Genomic DNA, 12986 nt, shown 5'->3' on the forward strand with positions numbered 1-12986 from the left:
CGTGTTGAGCTTGATATCTCAACAATTCTTGTCAAATTCTAAGAATCTATTCATCAAAGTGACAGTGCCTCTTTTAAGCTCTTCATTAAGACCTCACTTTCATTCAATTCAATGATGAATTACAATTTACCACTATATTCTTCAACATGCATATTTTAATACATTGCCATTGCGGATTGCACCTTGCATGGATCTAGGTAGTGATTGTTGAGTTTTGTAAACTTAACCTCATATGCATTCTTTGTCCCTATCGGATTTAGCTATTGCATCACCCATGAGCTTGGGAACTATGATTCCTTCTACACCCATTCCAAAATATCTTTTACCAAAAAGTGGTTCATTCCTTGGAGTCCTCATTAAGGTTATCTAAAATCTCTCTTCCCCCCCCCCAAACACCAACAATAGAGCTTGCTTCCAGCTTATATTGTGATGCAGCCTCATAATACAAACACCTTTCTCAAGCTTACATCGTTCTCTAACTTCAAAACAATCCCATATGAGGTTTTTAATAGTTTCTTCCTCATGCTTGCAACAATCCCATGGGAGCTTATATGCAATGAGCCTTCATAAGGCAAGATTGAGTTTATAATAATGGGTAACCTTCCAAGGTTTTTTGAGTCATCTCTTCCAAGCTCTAATGTGAGGGTTTACCTCTGCAGTCACATTGTGTATCCAATGGCTTTCTATATCAATGAGATTGTACTCTGGTCTAAGAATTTCTCACAATCCAGAGGGATAGTGCAACAATATCCCGAGCATCACATCATTTATGGATTCCTTTGTTAACCATACAGACTGAAAGCTTTTTACTAGCATGATACATGCCCATAGTTGATCATTGTCCAACCTCTTGAGGAGCTAGAATGATAGATTGGTAGTTTTAGCAAATAAGTCCAGCAAGCCTAACCCACCTTTACCCATAGGGACGGTGATTTTTCTGCAAGAGATAGATGTTATACCCTTCCTCCAAAGGACCAACAAAAGGGAAAATACAAAGATTCCAACTTTTTTCCAACAACACTTAAAAAAAGCAAACAACATGGCATTAAAGATCATGATCAGGGCCACAGAGAACTTGAGTGTCGTAATTCTTCCAACAAGACCAAGAGGCTCTTTTTTTGACCCATGTCTAAACTCCATCAACCATTCACCTTCGAGCCATAGTGACCATCAAACCAACTAGAGCTCCCAGATATCATGAGATTTGACCCTTATTAATGATCTCGCAATCTAGATAGTGAATAATATTCATCTCCAATCCTCTTCCCCTGCATGCAGGATGTAGATCGATACCTCCTGCACAAGCTGACAGGAGTGGAAGCTCAGCTACAAGTTCAAGCTTTCCTGCCAAAACACTGCACTAGAGGCTCAGCTCAGTTGTAAAAGCAGCTGTTGTTCATTTACAACCATGTTACAAGTTATCTTTAACACAGTTAGGAAGACTACTTCAGACGATATTTCAAGGAAATAAAATGATTATCTAGATCTTCTAGACCTTGATCAATGGTTACCTACTTCCTGTTTACTTTATGCCATTTCTTTCTTGCTTCCAACAGTGAATATATGAATTTTGAGGGAGAAGCCAGTATACTAGTGGATTTTTTCCTCGTCTTGCAGGTACAGGAAACAACAAAAACTAAATAAGAAAATGTGCAAGCCCTCGTATAATTTTTCTTATCTTCTTAGTTTGGTTACTTTTACCTTAAGTATAACAGAGAGACATTGCAAGATTATGATCCCCTTGCTATGAATTGAGTGAGGAATCATCATATTGAAAGCTTCAATCATTGGCAATGTTACACCACAAGTGCAGCATAATAAGATCTCCTATTGAGAAGGTGCTTTAAGCCAAAGAATGTTGACTTGAACAAATGGAGAATGTGGATAGTGGTACTTGGAGTAACAGGTATTACTCATAAATCTAATTTCAAAGATATGGCTAAAAAGCATGGCTATAAAAAAGATTAGACATAAGGTATCCATGACACCCACGGCACACGTCTGCCTCAAAATTCTAGACATGTGACAAAGCTATACACAAATTTTCTAGAGGAAACATGGGTCTCCCTGGCTTAAGGGAATGTACATGAACAGAGAAGGGAAGATTCGTCAACCAATATCAACCAATAAAGAATCTGCCCAAGAATGCCTGCAATGGGATCTTACCCCTAATCATACGCTGCTCACAAGTGATGGTATTTGATTCAAATTTCAAACAACTACAAATGTAAGCAATGGGTGTCAGCAATGGATGTTCCCCCAATATGGCCACAAAGGAAGTTGCTGATGACCATTAGGGTTGAGTGCTAACCAGAGAAACTGCTCCAACTAAGATATACTTGGAGTTGAATGTGGACTAGATGACATAGCCTCATCATAAGAGCTTCCAGATTGCAATTCATGCTCTGGTGCTGCTTCAACAGACACCACATTTGCAATCAGGACCGTAATGTCATCCAACTTTCCTCCTGCTCAGTGACAACCATATACAAATTAGCACACACAATGTAGATGCCCTAATGGCAGAATCCAGAGTCAAGTCAGTTTCCACACCTGTTAATTTCTGGCCCAGAACCTTCTTCCACCAAGGAACATCATAGCCCTGCATTAGCACCAACCCCACTATCAAGCTTAAAACACAACAGGATGATCAATATGTTAACCAGATCATGAGTCTACTTGCCTGCAGTATAGCCTCCTGAGAGTAAGGTGACTCAAACTTGGGGTCATTTGCATGCTTTCTTGCGAGTGAAGCGAGAGCAGTAGCTACATTACCACTTCATGTTTAAAAACATTATCAAAAAAGCATTTTGAGCACTGATTTAAGGCTTTAAAATGCATAATATAGCCTCTTACCAATACGCTGAGCAGCATCTCTATCATGTCCATGAAAATGACTTACAGTAGTTTCTATGTCTGTATCATAGACATTATCAAACAAACCATCTGATCCCATGACAATGGTGTCGCCTTCCATCACATGTACATCATATACCTAGCACAAACATGTCTTTCAACTTCAGCACTAGGATGAGAGAACAGACAAGAAAACATAATCCTACAAGATTGTTCACTGAAATAAAGAAGCTATACGCCACTGGTGAAAAAAGTTTCTAAAATGATTCAACCATGTAAATGTGCCTGCTGAAATTTAAGTCTATTTACATCCTAATTCACAAGTTCAACCCCAACCAAGAAAAGAACTCTGCAGTGCTTTTCGTAATAGCTTACAGTATATGAATATCCAGGTCAAACCAGAAGCATCAGCCATGGTAATGAAAATTTAGTGCATAAAGTGAACTGCCACCATAACCAACATTATTGAAAAGCAGATTTTGAACACATACCATGGCATCAGCTGATGTCTGAGCACCTGATTCAGAACTAAGTTGATAAGGGCAATCAAAATAATGCTCTTGAGATCTTGTTGCAAAAATAACTGTACCTGCAAAATGGATCAGGGAAATTGAAACACCGGTACTTATCTCACTTAAGGAAAATTTCAGTGCTTCTCAGTTCTTATCTTGACATGAAATATTTTTGAGAACAATGTTCTATCTTTCTATGAGACGTTCAATATAAGGTTGCAATTACCCTACCTTTCCTTACAATACGCAATCCACAATCTCCAAGGTTGGCAACATGAAGAACACCGTCCTTTCTCTCAAGAATTGCTACAATGCTGCCATTTCAGAAAATGTAAATGCTTCCACACATGCTCACACACAATCAACTTCCCCCCTTCACACACACACACCCACCCCCCCCCCCCCCCCCCCCACTAAATCCATGTTTCTATTCCTTCAAGATACAAGAAGGGCCCTCACTGCAGGAGGTTTTTAAATATTACATTAAAATTTGTGGTAAAATATATACTAATGCATCTGATCTATCCATTGATGTCCATTGCAGCCACAAATGTGATTATGCAAAGGTTGATAAAGTGTCTATTGTCAATGCAAGTGAACTAGAAAACCAACTTATTGTGACAATATAGATCCTCCATCATGCCAAATACTTGTAGAGCAACAAGAGAGCATAATCAGGCATCTATTATATCTTCCAAAGATGGGAAAATTCCTCGCGTATACATATCCGATGCACATTTCTTTTAGAACATCACCTTGAATTGATTTGCAAAAAGGCCAAGTGTGAAAGCATCTACAGCTGATTCACATAAAAATCTGACTTGCAAAACATTTGAGACCTGCAAAGTTTCAACTTGAAATATAGGAAAGTCTAGAGTGAAGCAGAAACTAAAACATTGTGAACATAAACGACATAGATGAAGTCCACACTTCCTTTAATTGTGGAAGTAATAAGAAAGTTGGGCGAACTGTCCATTTCTCCCATGCTAATACAATCCCCAAGAAACCAAGTCCTTCCTCTCCCAACGTTGTTTACAGTGAAGGAGTATTCCAAAGTTCTCCAATGTTCATTCTTCCACTGAATTCTCCAAATATGCAATGCTGAAATAGAGGGTATATCTCCCTCCGTTGTGCAATTTAAAGGGATATTTCACATACCCCACAAGAAACACAACACGACGTTGTGTTCAAACTGTGGAAACAAAAACCAGAAAATCAAGGCTTCAGTGCCCTTTCACTTGATTGTTTTGGAATTTCACATGGATGGTTCTACATCCAGCAGAACATCAGATTTGAATGCCTATGGAGTTGGAATCTACTTGCTTTATCTATTTCACTGCACCTTAGAAATTTCCTGTTTAACTTATTTACAATGACCTTGGAACTCTACTTGCTTAATCTATATCCACTGAACCCTAAAAATTTCCTCCTGAGCTTTTCTGATGATCTAATCCATGTCTTCAATCAGCGGCATACTATACAATGTTTTTTTTCACAAAGTGGCACCCCCCCCCAAGGGGGTTCAGACGCCCTTCCCAGCAACCACCACCCCTGCACAACCACTACAGTTGCCTGCCCTGATCCGACTTCCTGTCACATTGGGGCAGCCTATTGGTGCCCCCCAGCCATCCATTTTGCATGTCATTCTCTTGTGTAAGCAGCTCTAATTAACATGAGCTTGAAGAAGTATTTCAAAACAGTGGTCTTCAGACAGTTTGTGGGACACTTCCCCTTATGGGCAGCTCAGCACCATCATCCTCACATAGGCACCTTGCAGCTACTTGAGGCATCTTTCATGGGATAGGTTTTATGGCCTGGCTTTTGACAACAGATGACAAGGGATTCATCCAAGTCAGACATCATCAAGTAGGGTAAATGCAAAGGGAAGGTTCCTCAGAGAGATTGTTATCCCACTAGTCAGAAAGTTCATTTCCACACTTTATCCCAATATCTCACATCTTCACCAGCTCACCATCAGCCTTTGCTATCATCATCTAATTGCCATAATTGTTTGTTTGTTGCCACAGCTTTCATCAATGCCAGCCCTGCACCCTCAGTGATACCATCTGCTGCCCTAACCTGTTGCTCCTGCTAATGTGATCATCCAGCTGTGGCAACATCATTCCTTGCTGCCCTTTATCCTTGTCCTGCTGTCTAGAAGTCCCAACCCTGCCTCTACACATCCAGAGATGGCATTTCATCGAGGTGCCTTGACATACAACTACCTGCATCCAGATCCACCTGCAATTAGCTGTATTTCATAGTCTCTTCTGCTGCCCTGCTGGCTTTGATTATCCTGGGACTGAATAGCTGCCTCAGACACCTCCCTCAAAGCCAGATGCTGGCTGTCCTCTCTTTCACCGTAGCTGCCTGGTTGCCCACATCCAAACTCGGCATCAAGGATTGCTGGCTTGCTGCACTCAAGATCCATTGTAGTACAACATACTCCATCCCTTCGCCCACTCCCACAAGATACTAAAGCTGTTGGAAAGCTCAACCACCACCTACTAAGTCTGTTCATTGAGCTTCATGCCATCATGCATTCTCTTTCCTTTTCAATTGTGTTCTTTCCAAGTTCATATGTTAGTCATGTACAAGTATTGTTCATTGAGTTTCATGCCATCATTCAATCTCTTTCCTCTTTATTTGTGTTCTTTCCAAGTTCATATGTTAGTCATGTTCATACACTGTTTTCTGCAAACTCTAAAGTATCTCACATGGTACCAGAGCTTAACTACAAAGTATCAATGTGATTTCCTGAAATGGTACCAGAGCTTGTATAGCTCACACAATATTAGTGTGATTTCCTCACATCTCATCCCAAATTACGTACAGATATCCATGTATCCATGTCTGATAACAAATCCATCATAAAAATGATTGAGAAGATGGCCTTTGCAGAAAGCTATCTTCATGCCAAGTAGCAATCCTAGTAAGATCCATATTCTCTCAATCTATCTTGGTGATGTCCATCCTGTAAAGAAATACTCTGACACAAAAACACAAATAACAATCATACAACAAAACACAGACTAATAAAAGAACTCAGTTAAGGTTAAGGTAACTCAAAGACAATGAACACAGAAAATAACTGAAGTGATATAACTGCTGAATATACAATGCTCATGCAGCAAACACACTATGCAGTGAATGAATACTAAACCTCGAACTCCTATATCTCAAGGATCAAGGCAGGGGTAATGAGCTGGACAATGTGTCTACTTTGAACGGATCTCAAATCACAACAAGGCAGCCTTCGGTTGTTGAACACTAGCAAACGCAGCGGTGAGAAGCTAGATCTAATGCAAACGGCAGTGAGGAGAGAGAAATACTAAAAACGTAGGCATGGCAGCCTGTAGGAGAGAGAAAGACTAAAAATGCAAGCTGCATGAGAGAGAAAGCTGCCAAACGTAGGCTGGCGACAGCCAATAGAAGTTGGGCAACAACTAAAGGAGAGAGAAAACTACCAAATGCAGGTTGCAGATGACATGGCAGGTAATACGGCAACAGATCTCTGCAAGAACAACGGTCGCCTAGCTGAGATCAGCTCCAAACTGTGAGAAGAGGGTTGGAAATCAGGCGCCAACTGATGTAAATAGCAATGGACAACTTCGGCTGAGATGTCCTCCGCGAACGGGGTTTGGGCAACAAGCTGAAACACCTAAAATCTGTAAAAACGAAATTGAGGGCTGAATGGAGGGCAATATATGTATTTATAGAAAGTTTCGGCCCTCCCAAGTGGGTTTGTGCTTATGGGACACAGAAACTCTCTAGGATCGCATTTCTTTTAAATAAGCAAGGTTTCTTCATTAATTAAGCAAGTTTTGGGGCTGTTTAAGTAAAGCTAATGCATTTTTAACTCAACACCCCCTCTCAAGCCCAACAACGGTGCCATGAGAAAGATCTTTTACCCCAAAGTGACCAAAGCATCGGACAAAGGGTGTACATCGGCTGCCCAGTGGCCTACTAAGACTGCAGAGGCGATGGTTATCTTACCAAGGGAGCCCAAGTGATCACCCCAAAGAGGACAAGGTATCGGACAAAGAAAGCATGTTGGCTATCCAATGGCCTACCAAGCCCTACAAAGGCAGATGGAATCAGCTATGGACTGTTTTTTTTTTTTAAATTTGATAGGTTTAGCATTAAGTATGGGGTTCAAATCAGTTTTCATCCTATTGAGTATCCGTGTCCCAAACGGGAGAATGATAAAAAATGGCCCAAGACCTTCACAAAACAAACATACTATCCCTACCATTACTAGGTGTTGGTGAAGAAGAATAAGGCTAAGATGTAGATATAGCAAATAAGTGAGGCAAGAAAGACACGCAAAGCAAGCAAGCAAGCTAAGGAAAAACTGCCTTGGAGACTGCCATGGAAAATGCCACAAATATGGTGGATCCAGAGTCGACCACTCCAAAAGACCGAAAAGGGATAAATGCGCACAGATGCATGTATACATGAACAGAATGTTAATGCATAGGGTAATGCAAAGGGCGATGCAAGATGTCATGCTCACGCAAGATACAATGCAACGGTGCTACTTGGATAAGATTCTCTCAGGGGAATTATTCACTTGCCCAAGCGCCCTTTTACAATCATATTATCTTGACAGTGCGGATGAAGTTACAAATGTCCATAATACAATACAAAAGAATAAAAGAATGAATGTCGAAAAATTTGGTCATATGAGCAACCTGCCCAATCTGCATCCGTGTATCCAGTCAATGTCAAGGGCTTATCTCTGACATAGAACAACCCATACTCTACGGTGGACTTAACATATCTCATAATGCATCTAACTGCATCCAAGTGCGGCTTTCTAGGCTTCTGCATAAACTGGCTTATGAGCCCTACAGCATAGCTCAAGTCAGGCCTAGTGATGGTCAAGTAAATCAAGTTGCCAACCATCTGCCTGTACATAGTCACATCCTCTACTTCAGCCCCAGTGTTCATGTCTAGCTTGACATTCTGATCAAGAGGTGTATCCAACGGTTTGCATTCAGCCATGCTATACTTCTTCAGCATCTCCATGGCATAGTGCTTCTGCATCAGCCATAATCCATTGTCAGTTGGAACTACCTCAATGCCCAAGAAATACTTCAGTTCTCCTAGGTCTTTCATGTCAATTTCAGATTTCAGCATCTTCATTACATGCTGTATGCCCAAGTCATCATCACCAATGATTATCAAATCATCAACGTATATGACCAGCACTACCAAGCCACTGTCAGTCTTCTTTGTAAATAGGCTGTGATCAGCCCTGCCAACAACAAAACCCAATCTCTGTAAGTAGTTACTGATCCTAGCATGCCAAGCTCTCAAAGCCTGCTTCAGCCCGTACAATGCCTTTTTCAGCCTGCATACATAATGCTGAAAATCAGGGTGAACATAACCTTCCGGCTGAACCATATAAACATCCGCTGCTAGGTCACCGTTAAGAAATGCATTCTTAACGTTCATCTGCTGCAATTTCCAGCCTTTAGCAGCAGCCAAGGCAATCACAGTGCGAATGGTTGCCATCTTGGCAACAGGGCTGAATGTTTCCTCATAATCAAATCTATATTCTTGGGCATACTCCTTTGCGACCAGCCTGGCTTTATATCTCTCCACACTGCCATCTGACTTGCATTTGATTTTGTAGACCCATTTGCAGCCAATGGTCTTTTTTCCTTCAGGCAGTGGCACTAAATCCCATGTCTTATTTTCAGCCAAGGCATTCATTTCTTCATCCATGGCTACACACCAATTCTCATCTTTCACTGCCTCAGCATATGTATCTAGTTCTTTTACCTCCATCACTTTTGTCATGTAAGCATAATGCTTTGCGGAGTAGCCACTGTATGTCAACCTGTCAACAGGGTATCTGACCCTTTGCGAGTGTCTAAGCTGTGGTGCACTACTCGATTCCCCTCTCTCATGAGGCGGAATATACCTGCTTTGCCTTGTGCCAGGCGTATAGACAGTCGGACTACCAAGTTCGCTGTCTAAAGTATCAGCAGACTCATAGCCAGAAGTCATTCTGCTAGGTGTCATCATACCAGATGCATCCTCAATAACTTTCTCTTTTCCTTTGCTGTCCAAGACATCATGTCTCCCCCTCACTAACATACTGGTGTCAGTGGACGGCGAGCTCCTCAATCTCCCTGTCCATGGGGATACTGTCTGACTACGAGGTCCTGTCATAGCAATGCTCTGCTGTAAATCAACTGTAGAGACATGAGTGGAAGGCATATCCGATGGCACTGCAACTGGTGATACATACCAAGAGCCCATCTCATCAAAGATAACATCCCTGCTTACCAAAGTCTCCTTGGTAGAGGAATCATAGCATTTGTATGTCTTCTTCTCCTGCGAATATCCAATGAAAACACACTTATACGCTTTGGGATCCAGCTTCTTCCTTTTCTCATCTGGAATATGCACATAAGCAAGACAGCCAAAGACTTTCATGTGACTTACATCCGGCTTATAGCCATATAGCTTCTCAAACGGTGTCATCTCATGAATACCTGCAGTGGGAGTCCAGTTCAGAATGTATACGGCTGTCATAACAATCTCTGCCCAATAGTAAAGCGGCATATGCTTTTCATTCATCATGGCCCTAGCAGCTTCCATCAGAACTTTGTTCTTTCTTTCAGCTACTCCGTTCTGCTGCGGAGTGTAGCTGCAGGTTAGCTGCCTACAAATGCCATTTTCAGCCAAGAAATCATCAAATTCATTTGATACATACTCCCCACCACTGTCAGATCTCAAGCAAGAGATGTAGCATTGAAACTCCTTCTCAACCTGTGCTTTAAATTGCTGAAAAACAGCAAAGACCTCATCTTTTGTTTACAATATGTAAAGCCAGGTATAGCGACTGTAGTCGTCAATGAAAGATACATAATATCTGGAACCTCCCATAGATGCATTATGAGCTGGCCCCCAAACATCAGAGTACAGTAATTGCAATGGACGTGTACTCTGCCTTACATGCCTGACAAACAGCAATCCAAATTGCTTACCGAACTGGCAAGCATCACATACATGACCAATATCTGAATATTGGAACTTGGGTAAACCTGTAACCAGCTGTTTTTTCTGCATAATTTACAGCCTTTGCAAATTGACATGTCCCACTCTCTTGTGCCATATTTCCAAATCCCTAACAGTGCCAGAACCATGGGCAAACATAGCTGAATTCAGCTCTGTCAAAGAAGCATCAAGAGTAAACATTTGGCCATTCCTGTGACCACGAGCTATCAACTTGCATCCATTGCCAAACTCTTCAATAAAGCAGCCATGTTTATTGAATCTCACCTGCAAGTTTTGCTCCGTCATCTGACCGACAGACAATAAGTTCTTCGTAATTGAAGGGACATGCAAGACATCATGCAAAATTTTCTTCCTGCCATCATGAACCACAAGAGGCACTTTGCCTTTATGCTCAATGCTATGCTGCGTACCATCACTTGTGCATACATAGCCATACTTTTCAGCCACCATATCAGTGAACCAGTCACCATGAGGGGTCATGTGATTCAATGCCCTTGAGTCAATGTATAACACTGCATCATCAGATGATTTTTCAGCAGCCTTATCTTTGACATATTGCATGGCAAACAGTCTATCACCAGAGTCATCTTCCTGACTGGACGTAGCATAGTGTCCATGCTGCTTGCCCTTCTGGTTTCCCTGCTTCTTCCAGCAATCCTTCGCAATATGCCCATACTTTCCGCAGTAGTGACAATCCTTAACCTTATTTGGATTGTCTGACTGACGCTACTGCTACCATGAGCCTCTGCCACAGGAGTTAGATCTCCCCCTGCCTCGAAAGTTTTCACCACCTCTTGCATTTTATGACGGCTGATTGCTATTATCATAGGATGCATTCTGCTGGCCTCCTCTGCCAAATCCATAGCCCCTACCATGGCTGCCACGGCCACGCTGATTCGAGTAAAAAACTGCATCCTTATTCTTTGAACTGCTTGACCCTGTAGCTAAGCCAAGCTTCACCTCTTCATGAATCAATAATACAACCAGCTCATTAAAGTCAGGCATTTCAGCCCGCACAGACACTGAAGTATCAAAAGACTTGTATTCAGGACCCAAGCCATTCAAAATCACTGCAACCATATCTTCATCTTCAACCTGTGAACCAACAGATGCCAACTGATCTGCTATGGTCTTAACCTCTGTGACATAATCTTGTATGGATCTGTTCTTCCTCTCCATGTTATTGAATTTCTGCTTCAATTGTATCTTCCTAGCACTTGTGGTTGTGCCATAGTATTTGACCAATATATTCCATGCATCCGCTGGGGATTTACAGTTCATAATCTGCATCACCATAGCATCCAAGATACATAATGACAACCAATGTAAAACCCTGCGAGCTCTTTCCGTCCAAGCTCGATGCGCTCGTCTTTGATCAGCTGTAGGATTCCTTTCTAGAACTTCAGGTTCAACCTCAACGCCTATCACTAAGTCCCAGTATCCTTTGCCTATCAGAAAGTTCTCCATGCGGAACTTCCATATTGCATAATTGTTGCTATCAAGCTTTTCTCCCACAATCTGGGTTACATTATCAGTTCTATCAGCGTTTGCCATGTTGTAGACCTTGCCTGACTACCTACAAACCAAGATCTTCTTAACAGTTCAACTTCAGCCCGGAACTGTTTATGACAGTTTTCTGCCTGCAGTAAAAAACCAAGGTATTTCAGCCCATTGACAACCCAAGACAGCCCAAAAACAAGTGACTTAACCTGTGGGTAAAATAGTCAGTGCAAATGCTATGTATTTACTTCGGTTTGAACTCCTGCAACCTCAATGCCAGGGTACATGCATGCAGTCTGAAAACTATAATTCTGTGAGTGACCAGCAGTGGTTTCAAGCCCAAAACTGAGTGGTATACATGTCATACATGTCCCAAACTTTCATAGATAATGTACATGCCAAAGAGCATCCAAAATGCAGACATCACAAGTGTATAATGTCCCTGTAACTTCAATAACAGTTCAGCCCTGTGTATTCAGATCTGTACAACTCTATTACAGCTCACACATGAGCTCCCACAGGGGCAATAGCAAAGTATACCCTTCAAGAACCTTCCTTGGTATGCATCCATGCTCTATGCCACTTAACAAGTGCTATTCACCTTGAATCTCAGCCAATGAGAGCAGCCTGTTCATAGGCACAGTCCACACAGACAGTTCAGAGTATATTCAGATCAGATTTCATGGTGATGATGATGAATGCCCACTTGTTGATGCTCAATGGAGCCTTGGTGAGTCTCCAAACAAGCCACACACTTGTTAATGCTCAATGGAGCCTTAGTGAGCAGTCCATGTACTAAATCCCAACCATGGAGTTCAGCCTGGAAAACAGGCACAATCACGCTGGCTGGCCTGACCTCTGCTGCTGCACGATTTACTGATTATTTTAATGATGAGGCACTCACTAGTGCTCAACCAATCCTTGGGAGACTCCTCAGCAAGCCACAGCTCCTCCTTCAAGCAATGAGACTCCAATGCTTAGCAATGCATACCTCTGTGTGACCATTGATGGAAATGACTGTCAGTCCTCTTCCTTTTCCAGCCCTCCGGGTCAATCTTCAAGTCTTCTTCTTCAGTGCATTCC

General features: G+C 41.9%; 1 protein-coding gene across 4 annotated transcripts in view; it reads right to left on the reverse strand.

The window, feature by feature from the left end:
• Positions 1 to 1021: 1021 nt before the first annotated feature.
• The window catches only part of LOC148009908 (putative protein phosphatase 2C 26), a 56981-nt gene continuing 45016 nt past the window's right edge, over positions 1022 to 12986 (reverse strand). For 2 of the 4 annotated variants that reach the window (XR_015689736.1, XR_015689737.1), the window contains 7 exons: positions 3600 to 3682; positions 3348 to 3445; positions 2857 to 2995; positions 2684 to 2766; positions 2554 to 2602; positions 1516 to 2468; positions 1022 to 1355 (listed from right to left, as the gene is read on the reverse strand). Coding sequence is in view for 2 of the 4 variants with exons in the window: in XM_087673079.1 (XP_087529205.1) it covers positions 2329 to 2468; positions 2554 to 2602; positions 2684 to 2766; positions 2857 to 2995; positions 3348 to 3445; positions 3600 to 3682 (592 nt within the window). In the remaining 2 variants the exon portion in view is untranslated. The remainder of the gene's footprint in view (positions 1356 to 1515; positions 2469 to 2553; positions 2603 to 2683; positions 2767 to 2856; positions 2996 to 3347; positions 3446 to 3599; positions 3683 to 12986) is intronic. The other 2 variants (XM_087673079.1, XM_087673078.1) reach the window with 2 other exon arrangements.

Source organism: Lygodium microphyllum, chromosome 30 (assembly GCF_053477565.2).
Source record: "Lygodium microphyllum isolate KBCC chromosome 30, Lygodium_microphyllum_v1.1.10, whole genome shotgun sequence".
NCBI lineage: Eukaryota > Viridiplantae > Streptophyta > Polypodiopsida > Schizaeales > Lygodiaceae > Lygodium > Lygodium microphyllum.